The sequence below is a fragment of the Epinephelus lanceolatus genome, chromosome 2 (assembly GCF_041903045.1).
Source record: "Epinephelus lanceolatus isolate andai-2023 chromosome 2, ASM4190304v1, whole genome shotgun sequence".
Lineage (NCBI taxonomy): Eukaryota > Metazoa > Chordata > Actinopteri > Perciformes > Serranidae > Epinephelus > Epinephelus lanceolatus.
In genome coordinates this window covers 12978940-13000108 of record NC_135735.1, presented here as the reverse complement: position 1 = coordinate 13000108, position 21169 = coordinate 12978940, and the positions used below count along the sequence as shown (strand labels likewise).

Below are 21169 nucleotides of genomic sequence, written 5' to 3'. Positions count from 1 at the left end.
ACCACTGGCTGGTTCCAGCTTCTTATATGAGAAGATTATCGTTTCTCTGTTTTCTGTTATTGTAAATTAAATATTTTCCCATTTAAATGGATAAAATAAGCAGTTTGAAGATGTCACCTTAAGCCATGGGAAATTGTAATGGCAATTTTTACATAGAAAACCATTTTCTGATATTTTATAGACTATACAATTAATGGGATTAAGAAGTTAATCAGTCATTAAAGTAATCATTCATTGCAGTGGTAATGCTGTGACTAAGCCTGTCTCTTATGAGTGAAAAGTCCACATTGAGACTCCAGTGCTTTGGCTCTTCAAAGGTTTTGATTGTGGTTGGTAGCTTGAATTTCCTTGCTGCTGCAGTGGTTCCAAACTGTAAAAGTGACTTGTTTACACAGGAACCAGCAAGAACGGGACGGCGTTTGGCCTCCAGATGTCTCAGGCTGGATTTTCCGCACACAACGTGGAGGTGAGTCTGACTTCTACTACCACGTCGCCTCATATCGTCTGTCAGCATGTGGAACAACACACATTGTCTCAATTTCTGGCGCATCATAACCCCTCCCCACAACCTGCCATTTATCACTTTCCAGTCCCCCCTGAGGTGCCTGCTGTGTGGCCCCAGAGGTTTAGGCCATCCTGATTTAGGAGCCCCTGACAGAAGAGACAGGCCTTTTTCCACTTCAGCCATGCAGTGATGGGTAATAAGACACCACTTGTTCCCCGGGGAAACATACTAGGGAGACGCTGAGACGAGATTGAGACCGTTTTGCTGCCGAATAGTTTGTTTTTCCTTTTACTTCACAGTTTGATTGCATCTGAGAGGAAATAGTTGCAGGTGTGCTGGTACTGAGGGTGACACAGCTGGAAGAGGGAGATAAGTCCCATCTCCTCGACTACCTGCTGTTCACACCAATCTATTGATTTTCATCCCTCCCTTTCTGGCTCTGTGCGGACATTTGCTGATGCAACTGCTTTGATTTTCCAATTCCCCTTCACAGTGTGATTTGTCAGGGGAGGAATAAATATATCCCATTTATGATGAAAAATAAATATATAGCAGATTTTGCAGCTGGGTGGCAAGAATGGCTGGAAATTTTATCCGCAAGTCCAGATTCCAGAGATGCTCGACAACACCAACCTGAGTGTTGAGAGTAGGATAACTTATTGGAAAGAATGTCGGGGCTTTAAAGGAGGAAAACAGCCCTGAGAGCCCAGATGGTTTTGCTGAATGTGACGTGTGCCAACTCTGAAGGCTGCTTATGTCATATACCGTCCATATAGATGGTGCATGCATCTGCACACATAGCATTTTCTGTTTGTTTGGTCAACTGTAACTAAACAATTTCAAGGCTCTCGTGCAGTTTATATCTTATTTGCTAAACTGATTTCTGCAGAATATACATTACTTGTTTGTTGAGCTGGTTCAAAATGTATATATCCTCTATGTTTATGCAGAGCCATAACTCTGCCCCCCCTCCGCTACAACAAAGACATCCGAACCAAAGCGAGGCTCACGGCCGTTCATGCAACTGCAGTAGAAATAGGTCACTGGTTTATAAGGTTGAACTGTTTTGGGGTTTTGTTCATTTGCCATGGAGACCATTTTGACCAAAACAGACGACCACATTGGCGTAAAGCTGCTGTCAGAGTCAGTGACGTAGTGCGAGCGTGGCGAGCACACAATTCCATCTTTCAGGAAGAAATCGCAGGCCTTCCAGCGTTCGCTCAAACACTGGAAAATGTGTTGTCGGCATATTGTGTACAGCAAGAAAAAAAGAGCTGAGCTCATTAAGCAGAGGAACCCTATAATTACAGTGTCAGTGATACAAAGTATGGTGAACCATGGAAGATAGAAAATCCCTCCTCTTGCCCTCCCTGTGTCTGCAGCTAATTGCACTTGCTGGTTTGTTTCCTTTGTTGGATGACGATTTAAAATACACACAGATCAAGATTTAGCAGTGATTTAATAATGGACTTCAACACAGACTTTGAACACTGATGTTTGTGAATGTGTGAAAATTGTCTACAGTAGCTTTTACAACTGTAGGTGAAGTAGCTGTCATGAATTTAGTTCCACCAGCAGGTTTTTTTACTTTCTTAAAAGATGAAGTCTTAAATACAGTATGGATGAGCACACTTCAGGTTTTCATTCACTTACTGCTTTGTTGCAAAACCTGTTCACAGATTTACTCCATTTTTAGCAAAACAGGAAATGCGTGGTTGGATTCCCATGAGTTTAATAGTAGGCAATAATAGTTAAACTATATGAAAAAAACAAATGGACTGTCGATAAGGAACTTGTCCGATACATCAACATGATAAGAACTACCGAAAATGATAGAAACCATCTTTGGGAAATATTTATTTGACGTCTCCTTTGAGGTTTCAGTTTGGCCCATATCCCCTGTGCTAACATAGAAGGGGCGGGGTTTATGACCTGTACTGCAGCCAGCCACCAGCGAGCGATCAAGATGTTTTGGCTTCATTTTGGGAGAGCTGTCATGTTGTCCCTCTTTATGATACAGTCTGTGGTTTAGGAAGGAGGTCACTTGGATAGAAATGGTGATACAGACATGCCATGGGAATTTCAAAACAAAGGAGTGTCTTGATGACGATATGTATCGATGTTTTCACTTTGCATTGATGAAAGTGGATCATTGATTATTGAATAGATAGATGATTTAAATAATTTCCATTTAGATATTTTTTTTTAAGTTAGGGAAGATTGATCATGTTTATCAAAGGGGGAAAATAATTCACATTCATTCTGAACACAACTGGGAAAAAACGATCTGTCATAAACCAAAGAACTGTGAAATGAAATATGATTTTTTTTTTAATGTTCTTCATAATCCATTAAAAAAAGAAAACAGTCCGAAACAGTTTCTTTACACTGAAGTAGTCTGGAGCAGCAAAACTTATTTGAATAAATGTAACAGCCTATTAAGTCTAAATTAGCCCATCCACATTCGGACAGGTCAAAATGAGCATTCAGTACCACAAGGTGGCTACTCTACAGTGGGCTATTTATGATTATTAACCATTTTAACTTTGCAGTGTTGGTGGTGAAAGCAAACAAATCTGTCCACAAATTATTAAATCCTCTATTTTAGTCCATCCATTTGGATTTGAAATCCATAGCCAGCCTTGCTAGAGAGACTCCAAGTTTGCCACCACAACTGAAATTCAGCATAATTTAGAGGAAAAGGCACAAGGTTGCAGATGTATGACGCATACATTTTTTAATTCCATGTACAGGCTAAACGTCTTTACAGTTGTAGAATGCAGTAATTACTTCAGGCCTACAGCAATGACAAGTGAAAATCTGAATGTTGAAAAATAACCATTATTCATTTCCAGATAATTTTATGAAAAAGCCACAGGGAGCCACTGGAGAGGGCCTAAACAGCAACAGGTTGCCCATCCATGCTATTGAAGAAGATAGTTACATTTATCTGGAGTGGAATCTGAGAGAAATAGAAAGTTGTATTAATTTGTCTTTGACTGCCCTCTGTGGTGGGAACTTCCTGTTCTTTTAGAGACCTAAAGGAAAAGAATTGAGTTGACGGAGATGATTGACTCATGGTGGTCTGAAAAAGAGACCTTCAAATATGCAATTTATTTAGTGAATGTATGAGAGTTCAGGAAGAAAATGTTGTATAAGCAAGATGTAATCGATTATTGTTGATGTCAACCTGGACAGATGCAGGCAATGGTATAGGATTCATTTCCACATTGGAGGGGAAGCATATGAACAGAGGAGTTTTAGAGTTCTTAGAGCGTCAAACACTTACATTTCCTGCAACTTGTGCCTTTTCTTCATCAAGTTATGGTGTAAATATTTTTCATTTTGTCATGATTTTATTGGGGGCCTATAATGCACATCTTGGGGGATATGTCCCCTGCATCCATCCTGAAATCTACACCTGTGGATGGAAGCTCTTCTCTAATGTCTTGCAAAGGTGTCTTAATAAACCCATGGGGGATGGGTGATGAGGAGACGGGACACTTAAATAAAATTTTGGTTATTGAACAACCTTGACGGAATACTTCACCCACAAAATGACTATTTCTAAATCAGTTAGTCATATTCATTTATTGATTAATTGGGGACCAAGTTTAACAACACCAAAACTATGTCATAACACCCACTTACAAACTCTCAGACAGCTCGTGCAGCATAATCCAAGTCTCTTTAATCCAGTTGTATGCTTAGTATTTAGCATTTTTACTAAAACCTACTATTTAAAACTCAACTGAAAGTGAAGCTTAGTTATGCGCTCTTCGTAGCCAGACTGTAATTCTAAGGTTTTAGTGAAAATGCATGTGTGTTTGGGAAGCACTGAGCATACGTCTGGATAAATGAGACTTGGATTATCCTGCATGAGTTGTGTGAGAGTTTGTAAACGGATACTCATCTCAAATCCATCAATAAGTCAATATGTCCGCTGTTTTCCATGGAGGCATGTAAGTTTTCCTTACAAATTCAAGGTAAGCTGGCATAACTAACTGATTTACAGATGGTCATTTTGTGGGTGAAGTATTCCTTTAAGATGGACCATCAGTTTCTATATCCCTCAACATGTTCTTGTTGTAGCAACATCTACATTAAAATGATCTGATGTACTGTGGCAGGGAGAAGGAGGGATACATTAAATTAGATTTCCTTCATATTCTTTTAAGCTAATCCAGAAATGTAGTGAGGACCTCCCTTGTGTTACCAAGATTACATTTCACCACAAGTGGAGTTACACCATCATTAATCTGACTGAGAGTAAGGTGAGCCAAACACACAGGCTGTGCTCCAAAATGGTGGTCACACTTTAAGTTCCATGAGTGTATCATGGTCGTATAGGGCAGTAATTACCATGTTGCATGTACTTGCAGCACAGGCAGTACAACAAGATCATTCTCGGTTACTCTGCTGTTTGAAGTATGACAATTAACGACACCGCACCTCCCCTGCAGGACGGGATTCTGGTGGGTGCAGTCGGGGCTTATGACTGGAACGGAGCAGTGCTGAAGGAAACACGACAGGGGAAAGTGGTTCCTCCCAAGTCTTCCTACACACAAGAGTTCCCCGAAGAGCTCAAAAATCACGGTGCCTACTTGGGTGAGTAACACCCCAGAAATCTTTTTAATTGAGCGGAAAAGTCAGAACTGGATTGTGATGGATATGTTTGTAATGAGAGAAAATACAGTGTTGTTATTTTAATAATGAAGGCTACGCTTGAACACTGTTTATAACATTTGCTCCCACATCCACCACCTTTTTAATCTACATCCTCTTGTCCTGGTAAAAAGAGCTGTGGTTTAACACTAACTATCCTAGCTGTAGCCCATCTCTATAAAGTGTACCCATTGCTCCAGTGCTTCCCATCATATCCAACCCCATCTCACTCCACCACCACAGACCTCTGCTTTTACCATCAGTGGTTTGTCTCTGAGCTTATCCACCAGGCTGCCAATGGACGCCATTCTAGACTCAATAGTAATATGAGGTGGAAGCATAATTTTGGACGGCCAGGGAGAAAGTTAAAGCTGAGGAAAAAAAGGGGGTATGAAGATGAGAGATGAAGGTGGAAAAGTATATGGGGAGTAAGTGGAATTTTTAGTGGGAAAAAACGAAATAGAAGAAGAAATCTGAGAAACCTGAGAAACAAGAACATCCAGTTCTGCGTAACTCAATGCAGTTTTAACTCCTCAAATTGCAAAGTTTTACTATTTTTCCTTGAGTCATGCACATTCATGGTATGAAACTCAACCTAAAGGTCAGGCCAATTACTATTTGCACACTCAAACAGTGGAACAAAGCATAGTGCCTGGGATCTTTATTAGAATTGGGTAATCGATCAATCAGTTTACTTAATTTACAGATAGAGTTAATACAGAAAAAGGTAATTAACATCAGAACTAATATCCTACATGGGTTACTTCGGCCTCGAAGTCTACTTAACTTCAGAGAGTTGCAGTCTGTCAGTAGAGGCAGAATTAATGTCTGTATGTTTTACATATCCAGGTTATACTGTGACGTCCGTGGTGTCAGCCAGAAACGGTCGTCTACTCGTAGCAGGAGCTCCACGATTTAACCACACCGGCAAAGTCATCATCTTCACTCTGAAGAACTCAGGCAACCTCACCATCCTGCACTCCCTCAAAGGCCAGCAGGTACTGTGGCATCCAGCTTCACCTGTTTGATAAAGTTTATCAGCTGCAGGCCAGTATATGTTGTCCTCATGTCTGCTTTGGAAAAACACTGCAGTGCAACAAGGAATGTCATAAAACATTGTTATAAAACGCTGATGAAGAGCAGCTCAGTTAATTAGAGGAGTCTTTAAAGCTCCTTTGTGTAGATTTATGTGTAACATCTTACAAATTATTGTGTTATACATTTTCGTAGAAATATCAGATACTGGTGCAGTTGACGTGTTTTTTTCAGCAACACGTTTTGCTGTTTGCAGTGTTGTTTTTGATATGTCCATTGGGGGGCCTATTGTCTGATTTTTGGAATTCTGTATGTAGTGGCTTTAAACTGAGCAGTATGTGACGCAATAACATAAACAAAAGGAAGAAACAACTGAACTCACAATATGTAGCGAAAGATAAGCAAAAGACAGGGCGGCAGTAGCTCAGTCTATAGGGACTTGGGTTGGGAACTGGAGGGTCGCAGCTCAAGTTCCCATCCAGACCAAATATGGTGCATGGACTGGTAGCTGGAGAGGTGCCAGTTCACCTCCTGGGCACTGCCAAGGTACCCCTGAGCAAGGTACCAAACCCCCAACTGCTTGAGGCACCTATCCATAATAATCAGTTCAAATAAACACAAGAAGTTTGTGCTCTACTAAAGGATCAGCACTCAGTGAATAACCTCCTAAGCCCTATGATAAGCTATTATGGCAAGGCTTAACTATACAGACCAGTGAGCAGTGATAACTAACACATCTTTGAGGTCATCAGGTGAGAACCTCCTTTCACCAATGTTTCATCTAGTTGGTCCCACGACACCTCCAGGAGGCTAGACAGTGATCTCTGGCGTCCCAGAGACACTCCCCTAATGCCAGGTCTCACTGCTCCCCGCACCAACCCAACAACCTCCTATACCTGACCTTACACATGGCTTTCTCAGCCCAAACAGCACTGCCACCTTCAACAAACCCAGGCTCCGTTTATGCAAGCTCCAGGTAGTGATCAGATTAAATTGTGAGGTACCTGGAGATTCGCCCCTAGTTGACACATCAAGGTTAAGATCAGGGCAAAGAGAATGAATGCACAAACAAATGGAGGAAGTGAGATGTGGTAGGTTACACAGAAGACTGGGATTTGAATACTGTGTGAGTCAACGTTGGTTTATTATTTTTAGACTTAGCTGACTGATTATTTACAGTTTTTAGGATGCATAAAGCTGCTGAATTTACATTATGTACATAAACTTTAGCAGAATAGCTGAATAGACCCAGTCATGTTAATGTCATATGGCGATGTTGCTAGGAAGCCTGGAAATGTACACCCATGGTTTAAATAGCCACATTTGCTATTTACACCCCGTGTGAAACTAGCATTGTTGGCTACAGACACCTGGGTGCTTGCCTCTGCCATGGTGCTATATACACCCAGGTGCAAAAAGCTGATGTCATTATTTTCACCTGGGTGTGTTAATATTGTTGCCTACAGACACCTGGGTGCAAGAAGCATCTGCTGCATTTGAAACAGCAAAATTTGCATCAAAATTTAGTCTTCTAATTGGAGTTGCTGCAGTCAGTATAGTCAAAGAAAATACTCACATTTTTTTCTTCTGATTGAAGTTCAACTTCAGTAGCAAGATGTCTTGTCAGTGCAGACCTTTGAAGGAATCAAGACCTGGAGTGTCTAAGATGGAAGAGGCTGTTGTAGTTCACCAGCTGTGTTGCACCATCCACTTTTATTTAACTTCCTCTGTCAGTGTATAAACTTCACATAAGAGGCATGGTTTGTAGACAGTTATGGGACAGGAGTCGGTGGTATAACCAGATATTTTGTTTTAACCATGATAACTTAGTTTCCTGTTTCAGTCCCCTTTATTGAATGAAATTATTTACAATCATGAGAACCAAATTCTAAAGGGAAATAAAAGGGGTTGTTGCCAGCAAGATTTAGAAGCAAGAACCACTTGGTTATGGTTCAGTCAGGAACACTGTTGCCATAGATTTAATCATATATTGCAACAAATGAAAATACAGTTAATACAGTTGGCTCTTGAGATACTTCCTGGATCAGACAAGCGGCATGCTAAACCAAAACAGGGAGCACAATGCAGGGAACCCCCCCCCCCCCCCCCCCCCAGGTATAAAGCAAGACACAGTATAGCCTACCCTGTTAACCTTTAAGCCATGTTAGGACTTTGAATAAGGAAGCTTTGCCAGCAGCGGCAGCAGTGGTGTGTAGCATCACTGGTGGAGCAGGGATCAGTGAGTAGGAGGCCATATTAAAATGGACCGCCTTGACTGATTAGACTAGCGTATGACTTCCGTGTCCTGCATGACCTAACACAAAGCTTCATTTATGTAGAGATCATGGTTTGGTAAAATGATCAGTTGAAACATGGAACGTGAAATCTCGCAGGAGTTTTTACGATTCTGGGGTTACCATCTACGCACGACCAGTAAAAGACCAGAGGAAATCAGAGGAAAGAGAAGCTGAGAGAGCTACTGTGGTTGACAAGCACGAACAAGTCCTCAGCTGGCTAGCACATTAGCAGATACATATTTTGCAAACACACACAAATGAATTTGAGGTTGTTGGTTTTTTTTTAAATCCTTGAGGGGCATCTCTTCATGATCTTAACTAATGTGCGCAACAACCAGAGTCAGAACTGGCAGTACAGAACACGACTTCAGCCAAATTTGGGGGATAATGGCCGGAAAAATTGTCATGACATGCAGTATTATTCCGTGGAAAAGAGTAATAGCCAAAAGGATTTTCATTTTGAAATTTAAGCTCAATAAAATGCCTGTTGCTCTGCTAGAGTCCCAATTACATAAACATAACATACTACACTGATGGTGCAAGTTGACATGAGGACACTATCCTGTTACTGTTTATGTTTGATTTGGTAATATGAATTAGGCTATTATTGTTGATGTTGTATAATTGAAGGACTTTGAGTGCACAGCAAATCATCTGTTCATCCACTCTGAGTCCCGTTAAGTTTAAAAATAATCTTCATTTCAAGGAGATGTGGCTCAGTGTGATAATGACCGCTACACTCATAACTGGCAGCTCTTCACAGGCTACAAGCCTGAAGTGATCCTGCAGCAGCTTACATTGTACCTTGTCAGCAACAGCTCATCCAGAACAGCAGATGTTTTTTTGTAGAAAACTGTCTTGATCTCACAACTCTTGGGAAAAAAAGCTTTTTTATAGGCAGATGTTTCTAATCTGAAAACCAATAGATGGTGTTCCATCCACTCCAGCGACTGATCCAGTCTCCCTCTGTAAACCTCTCACAGTCTGAGCATCTACAAATTCATTAGGACTCTGACCACTCGCTTTGACACAACACAGGCCCCCATTTGCTTACAATATTCACGTTTATAAGCAACTCCAGATTATCAGTAAATCAACAAACAACATGTGGTTCAACAAACGGGGGAGAAGAAGCCAAGAACTTCAGCATATATAATCACATAGTTGAATGATTGCTTTTAACGTGTTGGTGCCCCAAGGCTATATTTAGTATGATAAGGAAAAATACCACAACATCTGTTATGATTTATCATGATATCTGGTACGGCCATACTTTGGGCAAGTATCTAACACTGTGAACTTTTTAGATCACATGAAAAATCACACTTTTATCTAATACCTCATACCTGAATGACAAAATAGGTCAATTTTTAACTGACTTCCAAAACAACAGAAATAACCTTGCCTGAAATGGTTGCAGTTTTAAACATGTCCTTAATGTTGTGGAACGGTCGCTGTTACACTGTAAAACTTTGTGGTTAGATTGAGGCAACAAAACTAGGTGCTCAGGTTTTGAACATAACATACATCATGTCACAAACAATATGTTGCTACCATAGTATACTACACATGTTAGCATATTGCGCTACGTTGTCATGAAAAGAAGTAAACTTTGACTTTGAAACACGAACACTGGTCTCCTGAGTGAAAGTCCTGTGCCTTTTTTGACCCATTCACCACCCATCCTGCCCACCCTCACCTGCCATCTTTGTTCAACATTACACGGACTTTGTCACCTTTTTAACATCACCTCACTTCCTCCTCTGCTCCTGTAATAATTACAACAGCCACCAGAGAGCGCCGGCTTACAATAACTGTCATTATTGGTCGTAATAAACTGCTTGCATAGTCGGCCTTGAAAGGGATCTAATTTACAGCTTCTTAACATTTTACTGATTCAATTTTAATGCATTTCAGCATATAAGCACATTGATTTTGTAATTTGTACATTTCTATTAATTTTGTATTACTGCTGGGTCTTGAGACTGTGATCAATTATGCAAACTTTGTTTTTATCTTTTGTTTTTTTATGTATCATTATTGCTTTTTGATAGGGGAGGTATCTTCATAAGTCATTTTTGGCTTCTAATCTCTCCTGAAAAACATTTCAACCTCTTGAATTCTTATTGTCTTTTCTATACATCTGTATGTGTCAGATTTAAGATTTTCATAATTAGACTTGTCTCTGTTTTTGCTCCAGTCTCAAAATCACAACTTTTTCCTCTGTTGATTTAATTCCACTCTCACCACACCTGGCGCATCTCCCCTTCTTGTCATCCTCTCTGCATCCTTAGCCAGTATTTCACTGCCTAAGCCCTCAGAGAACATCATATCATTCTTTTCCAGTATGTTTTCATTCTTTTACTGTTGTAGGCCATATATTATCAGTGACATGACCGGATCAAATCGTTGGGTGGACTTTCTCCCGTTATCTTTTCCTCCAGGGCCTCCAGACACACTTGTAGCCGGCCAATCTGCAGTTTGAGCCCCTCTTTCATTTCTTTTCGGCATCTCTCCATTTCTGTCACAAGCAGCCTCTGGCTCTCATGATCTTGTCCATTGACTTCTCAAAACTGTCAACCTTACAGTTAAGCCTCTTATTGAAGCTAATCCTAAGGTCATCAATTTTACAGTGTAATTTGAGCTCTCCTATTACCTGTCCGTGCGTCACATCAGCCGCGTCTTTATTGGACACGCTGCATAAAGCTCTTTCCATACTACACATCAGGCAGCTCTATTGTTTGTTTGTGTTGAGACTTTCAAGTGATTTTGATCGAACCCGAGAGAGAAACTCGTGTTGCGTTAATTGCTGAGAGAAGATAGAGTTTTAAATCATTTTAACTCTTTGTTTTAACTTTCTCAACAAAGTCTGTCAGCGTGGTGTGTCAGCATGTCCCTATGAGGGGCATCTGTATTTTTGACAGCATTTAAAATCATACCATTTCTAAATACTACTACTAGTATACCGTAATACCGTGATACCGCCCAGGCCTAGTCCCTTGTGCCAAAGACTAAATATAGTATGATAAGAAAAATGGAACTTTTGAAAGACTCTTCACATTTGTGCTTAGACAAGAACAGAGGACATTTCCACCAAAGGAGATTAATGATTTCAGTTGGGGGGAACAAATGCATCAAAGTGATGAATAATACAGTTCTCAGAATAATATCCATGCACGTCTTTTTCAGATTGGCTCCTACTACGGCAGTGAGATTGCACCTTTGGACATTGATGGAGACGGTATAACTGACAACCTGTTGGTGGCAGCACCCATGTTCTTCAGTGGAGGGTTGGAGAAGGGAAAGGTCTACATCTACAGAGTGACAGAGCTGGTGGGTATAAATTCCAAAAACTTGAACAAATGCAGAGAGGCAGGACACACACAACGATTAATCAGTTTCTGACACAGACACAGGGTTGAGCCAGCACCTGTTCAAACTCCAGGCATTCCCTGTATTTTCTTCCTCACCAGAAGTGTCCGCTAACACACAGCAAACCAGTTCTGCTGCATTCCAGCTCCACAGTTAAAACACTGACATGCTGCAGGCAGACGTTTGACACATGACCTTGTCCAGATCAAATGTGCAGATCAAATGCTGCCATGCCATGCATAGACTTTATTAGATGTTTAGAATGAAGTCAACAGGAAAGTATTTTGCCCCTTTTAAAGCCATTTCCAGCAAAACCATTAGGAGGCGAGAACTTTCTGTTATAAAAGGAAATTTCCCGGTGCTCCAGGTCTGTCTTGCTCATTGGAATAATAAATGTCTTCAGCTGTTTTGAATCCATTGAACAGGCATTTTAATATCTGGTGTGGCCCAAACCACATCACAGGTGGCAAAACAAAACACATACAGAGAGAAATCACGATTTTAAAACCTCTGTCAACATCAGGACAGCTATTCCACATGTTCAGGGTAATTAATAATCATGTGGTGGTTGATTCAGGTGTTGCTGTAGACACTGCACAGTTATATTGTTTTGGCAGGCTGGTTCAAAAATGTGTCCCTGTGGTTACGGTGAATATTACAGATCCACAATGTGGTTCTGCAGATTTGACTTTAAAAACAGGTGCACAGATTTTCATTGGCACTGTGCTTGTATGGTTCTGTTAATTGTTAGCCATGCTAGCAGCCTAGCTTTAGCTATGGCAGTGCTGGGTGGTCGGTCCAGACTTAAAGGGTCAATTAACCCCACAATCAGAAATACATATTTCCCTGTTATCTGTGGTGCTAGTGTTGGAGATATCAGCCATAGAGATGTCTGCCTTCTCTCCAATATAATGGAACTAGAAGGCACTTGGGTTTTTGTGCTCAAAGCTAAAAAAAGAAAAAAATAACTCATCAGCAATGTCTCTTACCTGAAATCATGATCCAGTTACTCAAGATAATTCACAGACCTTGTTGTGAACAGTGTCAAGAACTATTTTCTTTCAGCCGAACTACACTTGCCAACCGTATCACTGCGCTGAAGGAAGCGTGCATTGGCTAGCCAGGTCGAAACTTAGTGCCTCTCCCTATATGCTGCATTAGACGTGAGAAATGTACCTGGACTTCCCTGGGTGAGTGTGACCTTTCCTGTCTGGGGGGAGTGTGTGGTTGACTCACTGCCAGACCACCGCTCTTGGTCCTCGCAACCAGCTCACTCAGACCAGGCGAGACACTCCTCAGGTGTCGTTCTGTTCAACCAGTCAACCAGCTTGCTCTTTGTGGTTGTTCAAAATAAGTAAATATAATAAGTAAATAAGTAAGTAAGTAATAAGTAAATGTGTATTTACATGGATAATTCGTGGTGGCATTTCAAACACTTTCTCAGTCTCTTTTTGTCTCTGGAATGTCTTGCCTCCTGTGTCTTCCTTGTGGCACGCTCGTTCAGCTCAAAGGCCTCTCCGCGGCTAGTGGCTAATGAGTCAATGCCACCAACATCAGGTGCTAACCCTGCCTCCTACCTCTTGCCTAAACAACACCCACATCTACAAGACATTCATTAAACTACCAATAAAGTTATCATAACAGTAGCCTAGAGAGCAAGCCAATTTGCTAGTTCTGCAGTGGCTCATATAATTTTAATCTTTGAGGATTTTATTCAAAAACTAACTTCAATCAATCTGAAAAACATAGCCTCTGAAGAAACACAAAGGGATTTTTAAAGAAGCAAAGTTGTAGCACACTGCACAAATGGTTTTTGAAAGAAGGGCAGCACACAAGCAGCACACTGATGTCAGAGGACTGTGATTGGTTGATCACAATGTTCCACAATGCGGCATGGAATGTTGATTCAGGATGATGCCCTACGTCATGCGTTAGCTCACCTAGCACCACTGAGCTAGGTAACGTTACAGCTCAGCCAGTGAGGACACCATTAATGCTTACATCTCACACTGTCACGAGCATTAGCCTCTCATTCATGAGTAGATGCACTCTTCCTTCTGCGTGTTAATACATGAAACTACTCACAACCAGATCTGTGGATTATCCTGAGCAGCCGGGTCATAATTTCTGGAAAAAGACATTGCTGTTGAGTTTTTCAAATGGTTTTGTTTTTTTGTTTTTTTATTGTGCTTTGAGCACCACAAGCTGAGTGCCCCCTAGTTCCATTATATTTGAGAAAAGGCAGACATCTCTATAATTGATATCTGCAACACTCAGCAACTCACACCAAAACAATCTAGATTACTAAATAGCACTATAGGTGCTATTAAGAGAAAAAAAACATTGGGGGTGATCTGTCCCTTTAAATAGCTCAGCATGTGTATTTATGTCTGCCAGCAGGACAGAACCTCAATATAATAGGCGTGCATTGTTATAAAGTCTCAATCATTTGATGCATTGCCATAAAATGACTATAATCAATATTTTTATATCAACAGTGGATCCATTTCTGAGCCTAAAGTTCCACAGAGCGTCCCTTATTAGAAATGTATGGGTGGCTTTGCAGGGAGTCAATTAAGGTCAAATTATTATAAGTGCAGGATAAGTACAGATAATCAGTGGTAAGTTGCCTTTGCACAAAAGGCCCCTTCAAAAACTTGAGGGATCATAACTACAAGTCTAAAACTAAACAGCATTGCTTAAAGTCTGGCAGCTGGTCAAAAATAAAATTCCTTTTACTGTCTAACAAAAAAATAGCTGAACTTTTAACTCACTCCTGAGCCACTGCAGACTGGTTGTGACCCTCCATGGCCTCCTCACAAACCATATGTTTCAAATTTAAACAGAGCTCAATATATTTCCCCCCATTTCTCCATCAATCTCCGTCTTTGTCACATGCACACATCAGGTAGCCGAAAAGTAAAAGCTACCTTCCTAAATCAGCTCCCCTCCCATTTGTTCAACTGAAATAACAAGTGATCTCATGTTTCGTCTGCCGACCTTAAATTATATTATGAGCTGGGATGCCAAGTGGAGCAATGATATGCATGACTACTGATGGACTGAAGTATTTGGCTCCATTTTGTCTCAAAAAAAGAAATTTCCAGTCGGGTAGCTGCTTTCAAAGACACGGGTATTTTCCATCGGACTTTACACTTGCTAAGAATAGAACTTCAAATAAATACACTAAAGCTATACGGCGTTCTTTAGTTCTTTTACGACCCAGAGGTAGAATTCCTCACTTTCTCTGCTGCCAGATGTTTAAGATATTTGAGTTCAAAAAGGCAGAATTAAAGGATTATGTGGAAAACACAGAAGCTGATCCAAACTTTATCTTTCGTTTGATTTGTGATTTTAAGAAAAATGTTTGTTGCTTTTCCCTGTATAAAGTCCAACATGATTAGTTGACTAAAGATGGTTTAGAGATAATTGGAACAACAAACTCAGCTGGATGGAGCGCATAGAGGACAACAAACTCTCCCTTGGTCTTGTTAGGAGATGTATAAATAAATGGATGACGGATCATTTGAAGAACAGATCAGCCGTTTGACTGGAAACTGTGCCAGAAGGCATCTAAAACCCACTAAATAAGACATACAGCAGGGCCTTCTTTACACTATATGTGCTGTTTTGAACAATGTCCTTTTCTCATGTGCTTCCGATTCCAATAAAGCCTTTGTCCTGTACCGCTTTGATCTGAATATGTATATGAACATGTGAATAGTGTGAAGGCTGTCTGTATGTCGTTAGTGCATGTGCATGTCACGTTTTGTTTGAGGCATCAGGAGTTTGCATACTGAGTGGGATTTTCCAGGCATTTTACTTAGCTATAACATTAAAAGGATAATTTGGATTTTTTGAAGTGGGGTTGTATGGGGTAGTTACCAGTTGTCAGTGTATAACATACAGTAGATGTCAGTCAGCACACCCGAGTTTGGAGAAGCAGCAGGAGGGCAGAAGCATCCGTGTACGCTATATTAAGAGTATTTTTTTGCTTTGTCTTTGCGTCAGACAGCCTGTTCCAACCGGAAAGCCGTTAATGCTTTCAGTTCCCCAACTATACTCTGGTCAAAGCAACCACAATCCATTGACAAGAACAGTAATTTTGGCTCACAAAACATGGGAGCTGCTGGTCTACCGCTGCCTTGATCAGAGAGTTAGTTAGTGTTATTGTGTGACTTTGGTCAATTTGAACCAATCCTCTTAAACACCAGTGTCATGCAATAACACAAATAAAATAATTAATTGAGGCAGCAGTAGACCAGCAGCTCCTCTGATCAGAGATTGTTCAGTCACTGTTTTTCTGGTTTTGAAAAGAGCAATATAACTGCTTCATTTTCCTGTTTAAAATCACTATCTGGCGGTAAGGTAAAGCACTGAAAATATTCTTAATATATAGTGTACACTTCAACTGATATTTTTCTTTTTTAGCCGGCTAAAATATGTTTTGTTGCTGCCCCTCATTAACAGCAGTACATTGCTTAGCTTCCGTGTTGGACTCCAGCCTGCTTCTCCAAACAGGGGTCGTGTTGACAGATATCTACTGTATGTAATATACTAACTATGGATGAGTAGCTAATACAACCCACTTTAAAAATGTCAAATTATCCCTTTTATGTTACAGTGAATTAGAATGCCTTAAAAATCATGCTCAGCACGCATACTCCTGATACTAAACATGAAACATACATGAAGTAACAATATACAGAGAGCCTGTACAGCAGTGGTTCCCAACTGGTCCAGCCATGGGGTCCAGATTTCTATTTTGTCATTAGTTCAAGGTCCACACAGTTTATTATATTCAGTGTCATAACTGCATTTGGCCATGTACTCAAGCTAGTTTGCTGTCTCTATTAAGTAGCTGTCTGTTACTCACTCACTCTGAATCAGGAAATGAGAATTCAAAGTAAAAGCTTTGTGCCAGAAATTCACTGTACTTCTAAATGAAGTTGTTTTTTGTTTTTTTTACAAACTTGACACGTTTGCAAGTCACTTGTGGTCCATTAAAAATAGACCTGTGACCCACTTTTGGACTTGTGACCCACCAGTTGGGAACCACCACTTTACAGTATTCACATGTTCATATAGTATGAATACATAATACCTGATACAACCCCTACAATAGATCCAAACTATCCCCTCAACCTCTGAATAGATCATTTATTATTTATGACATACGATGCAGTGAGTTACTTCCTGGTAGCTTTACTGATTTGTTGACACTGACTCAGGCAGTGAGGTAAATGTAAGTAAATATAAGTTCTGAACATGGGGGGTCTTCACAGACTAACTGGTAGCTACATCAACAAAAATTGGTGTTCAGTTTCTGCTGCAGTTTTCTGGCAGAGGTGAGTTTGGAGAGGACAAAGCAATTCCTTTTCTCACAATGTTGTGTGTTGGCTAAAAGAACAGTTTTCCAAAAACACTGGCCGGTACATAAAATATGATATATATTTTACAGTAGCTATATAACATGAAGCAACACTATAGAGAAACGAACTAATGAATACTTTGCTGGAACCAGCGCTATTACAGGGATTAATGAAACCAAGGGAACACACCTTAGTCAAATCTAACCATATTTGTGAGGCCAAAACACAGGGTAAACTTTAAGGTTTTGCAGCAGTCCAAGACACACACTCCTGTTGTCTTTACAGCGGACTGTGGGAAGTGACCTGGTCAGAGCAAGTTGAACAAAGTGAGAAGTTGTGAAGACAGTCCAAATAAAACACAGGAAGTTTTTTTTAGCTGAAAGAACAGTTTTACTGCTCGAATTTCTATTCGTTCCAAGGTGTTTCGAGCAATTGTGTGAGTACAGTGTTATGATAAACTATTGGTACATTAGCCAAAGCAATAAACAGCTCTCATTATGCAACATTTAGTCCAGTTATACATGGACGCAGTATCTGGAAGGAGAGTCAAGCTCTGGAAGTACATGAAAGGTTTTTTTTTTATCTCGTGCTGTGGTTTAAAGATGTTTTTGTTCATTGACCCTTTTTGTTGCAGTTCATTTTTTGGGATGAGCAGCCAGATCTCTAGCTCCGGGACTCCCTACTAAAGCTAATGTCTGTTTATCAACATTAATACCAAAGTATATAATCGAATTCTTGTGTCAAATAAAGTCTAAACTTTCCCTGAAGGGGGAAATGCCTTCAGATATTTATGAGGTGGGAATCAAAGGGAAAACAAACACATTCTGAAAGATTAGGATGCTTTGTGTGACATGTGTAACATGCTTAAACACACGCCCATAAGACAACACAAGCTTTAGCGTCATTATGTTTCCCTTCATCCCTCAGAATCGTTTCATCCATGAGGGGGCGTTGGAAATCCATAACGGAGGCCAGAACGCTCGCTTTGGCTCAGCGCTCGCTCCTGTGCCGGATCTGAACGGTGACGGCTTCAATGACTTGGTGGTGGGCGCTCCACTGGAAGATGACCACAAAGGAGCCATTTATGTTTTCTTCAGCCAGCACAACAGAATCCTGCGCAAATACAAACAGGTAGGACGTGTGAAAGAACACAGTTAAAGGACAATGTCACTGTATTTGTTTGTTTTGTCCACTGACTGCAATAACATATACGATGGTGTAAAGGGGCAATTGTGAATTTAAAAATGGAAATTCAGAGCAGGAGGAGGGGGGTAATATTCCGAGAAAGATCTCTGCATTTCTGAGATCTAGGTCTCAAACTAACGAGAAAAAAGTTGGATATTCTCTGAGTTTAAAGGGGTGGACTTTGTCACTCTTCATACATCACTTGACTCTCAGGCAGTAAATTTATGGATTTTGTCCCCTAAATTTACCACTTTAATCTCAGAGAATCTCAAGTTGTTTCTCTTATATTTACAGCTTTAATACAGGTTTGAAAAAACTGTATAGTTGTGCTGCCACTTGCTCATAAAACCTCTGATGATGGTGTGCACATTCAAACACGCAGGATCCTGGAAGACATTTCAACGTTTTATTGCAGATAGGGTAGTTGAACAATGAACAATGGTGGTTGTCCAATATTTTTTTTATAACAAGGAATATTAAAGGAAAATTTTACCACTCTGCATAATATTAAACAATAATAATATTGAAAATAATATTAATGAATTAGGTCTTGTTTCACTTATGTCATTAATGCATCCGTTAAGGACTCTTTTTCTTCTTTTAACAATAGTTTAAACTTAGGAATCTTAGAACAGTAACACAAAACAATCTGTCAACTTTAGATAATACATACAGGATTAACAAAGTAAAACATTATAAACGTGAAAAGTCCATATGCACGCATATCAATCCTCTCTTTGTTTTACCTGGCATGTTTGGAGGGAAGAAGCTGAAGGGTGGAGTTTTATAATCTTGGGAGTGGTCTAGTGAGGAGCGCAGGTGATGCAGATCTGGTGGAGACTTGGAATCCAATTCTCCAAAAATGTTGTTTTTTTTTTCAACCTACAATGACCCTAATACACCGTTGTACATACACATATTACTGCTGCTCCTTTTCAATAGCACTCTGTTTGATTTACAACCTCCCAAGTAGCCAATGATTTATGTCAGTTTCAGTATAGTAAAAAAATCCTCCTCTAAAATTCTACACCTGAAACAGTTTTGTACCCAGATGTGTGAGGCATTCACTTGCTCCAAAATCATGGCAGGTGTAAGCTACAGGCAGACTAAAACAAATTAAACCAGACGAGGAGCAAAAGGGCTAGAAAAAACAGGGAACAGGAATTAGTCATGATGACTAGAACAAAGGACTGGAACATTGCGGGGAACAATAGCAAAACTAGCAAAGGACTTGGGGGGAAAAGGCCTGGCTTCAATACTGAGCGACAAATGGGGGATTGAGGGGTCGGTGTGCAGGTTGGTGTGGCAATGACAGGAGACTGTCAGGCAAGAGAAACTGACAGAATATGCAAAATAAGATGATCTGAGGCCGCCTGTGACAATGCTAAGTTAAATAGAAGCAGGAAGCTGTGGGAAACAATTTGATCTAATGGTGTGCTTCAGTGAATGGTTGAAATTAGTGTAAAATGTTACAGTAAATGGGTTTAAACATGCAAAAACCACAGACCACATCAACCCTAGAAACGTCCCAAAAATGTCTGGTCTCAAAATGGACTTGAAGTAATTTCATATGTAGCACTTCTGAACTATTTTTGGCTCTTTGGCAATGATAGTGAGATGAGCTCAGAGTACCAATTAGCCAATAGTAATACATTTTAAAGGGACAGTTCACCCCAAAATTAAAAATACAGATTTTTTTTCTCTTACTTGTAGCTATTTACCAATCTAGATTTATTTATTTTTTTTGGTGTGAATTGCAGAGTGTGGAGATGTAGAGATGTCTGCCTTCTCTCAAATATAAGGAAACTAGATGGCACTTAGCTTGTGATGCTCAAGGCGCTAAAAAATACATTTAAAAACCTCAACAACAATGTCTCTTTCCAGAAATCATGACCCGGGTACTCAGGGTAATCCACAGACCTTGTTGTGATGTAGGAACTATTTTCTTTGTACCAAACTGCCCCCTGGAAGTGTGCATATACTCATGGACGAGAGGCTTGTACTCGTGACAAAAAGAGATGTAAACAGTAGTGGCATCCTCCTTGGCTGAGCTGCAGTGTTAGCTAGCGGTGCAAGCTGGGCAAGCTAGCAGTAGATGCAGGCCATCTTCTGCATGGTGATATGCTTGGCAGGTGGGATTTGTTAGAAAAAAAAGTAGTTCCTACATTAAACTGCTCACAACAAGGTCTTTGGATTATCTTGAGCAACCAGGTCATGATTTCTGTAAAGAGACATTGCTGTTTCATTTATAAAATGTATTTTTTGTGCCATCTACTTCCATTATATTGGAGATAAGACAATCTTGATTAATAAATAGCAGGACAGGCAAAAGGAAATAAATGTATTTTTCATTTTGGGGTGAACTGTGCCTTTAAGAAACACTATTTTGGAGTGATGCAGGAAGCTTTTTTATCCCTGACTAAATCATTTTAAATGTGCCGTATCTGTTTACTACTGTATTTCCCAGCAGTTCCAACTGTGCACTTAAATTACACACATGACTCCTCTAGTGATAACTTAAATCATGACATTGTAAACTGTGGTTGTTGTCATGATCCTTGTTTGCTCATATCTCTTCTCCTGTCTGTTTCTCAGAGGATAGCAGCAGCAGATTTGGCTCCTGGCCTGCTGTACTTTGGCCGCAGTATCCATGGCACAATGGACATGAACGATGATGGTTTAGTGGATCTGGCAGTAGGTTCCCTCGGTGCTGCTGTTCTCCTTTGGTTAGTATTTCA

The 21169-nt window shown here is 40.3% G+C and overlaps 1 protein-coding gene across 2 annotated transcripts in view; it reads left to right on the top strand.

Annotated features, from left to right (window-relative positions):
* Positions 1 to 21169, top strand: part of itga11a (integrin, alpha 11a) — a 110831-nt gene that overhangs the window by 64301 nt on the left and 25361 nt on the right. For both annotated transcript variants that reach the window (XM_033625262.2, XM_033625189.2), the window contains exons 10-15: positions 396 to 466; positions 4969 to 5113; positions 6020 to 6168; positions 11692 to 11835; positions 18174 to 18377; positions 21027 to 21157. In XM_033625262.2, the coding sequence (XP_033481153.1) occupies positions 396 to 466; positions 4969 to 5113; positions 6020 to 6168; positions 11692 to 11835; positions 18174 to 18377; positions 21027 to 21157 (844 nt within the window). The remainder of the gene's footprint in view (positions 1 to 395; positions 467 to 4968; positions 5114 to 6019; positions 6169 to 11691; positions 11836 to 18173; positions 18378 to 21026; positions 21158 to 21169) is intronic.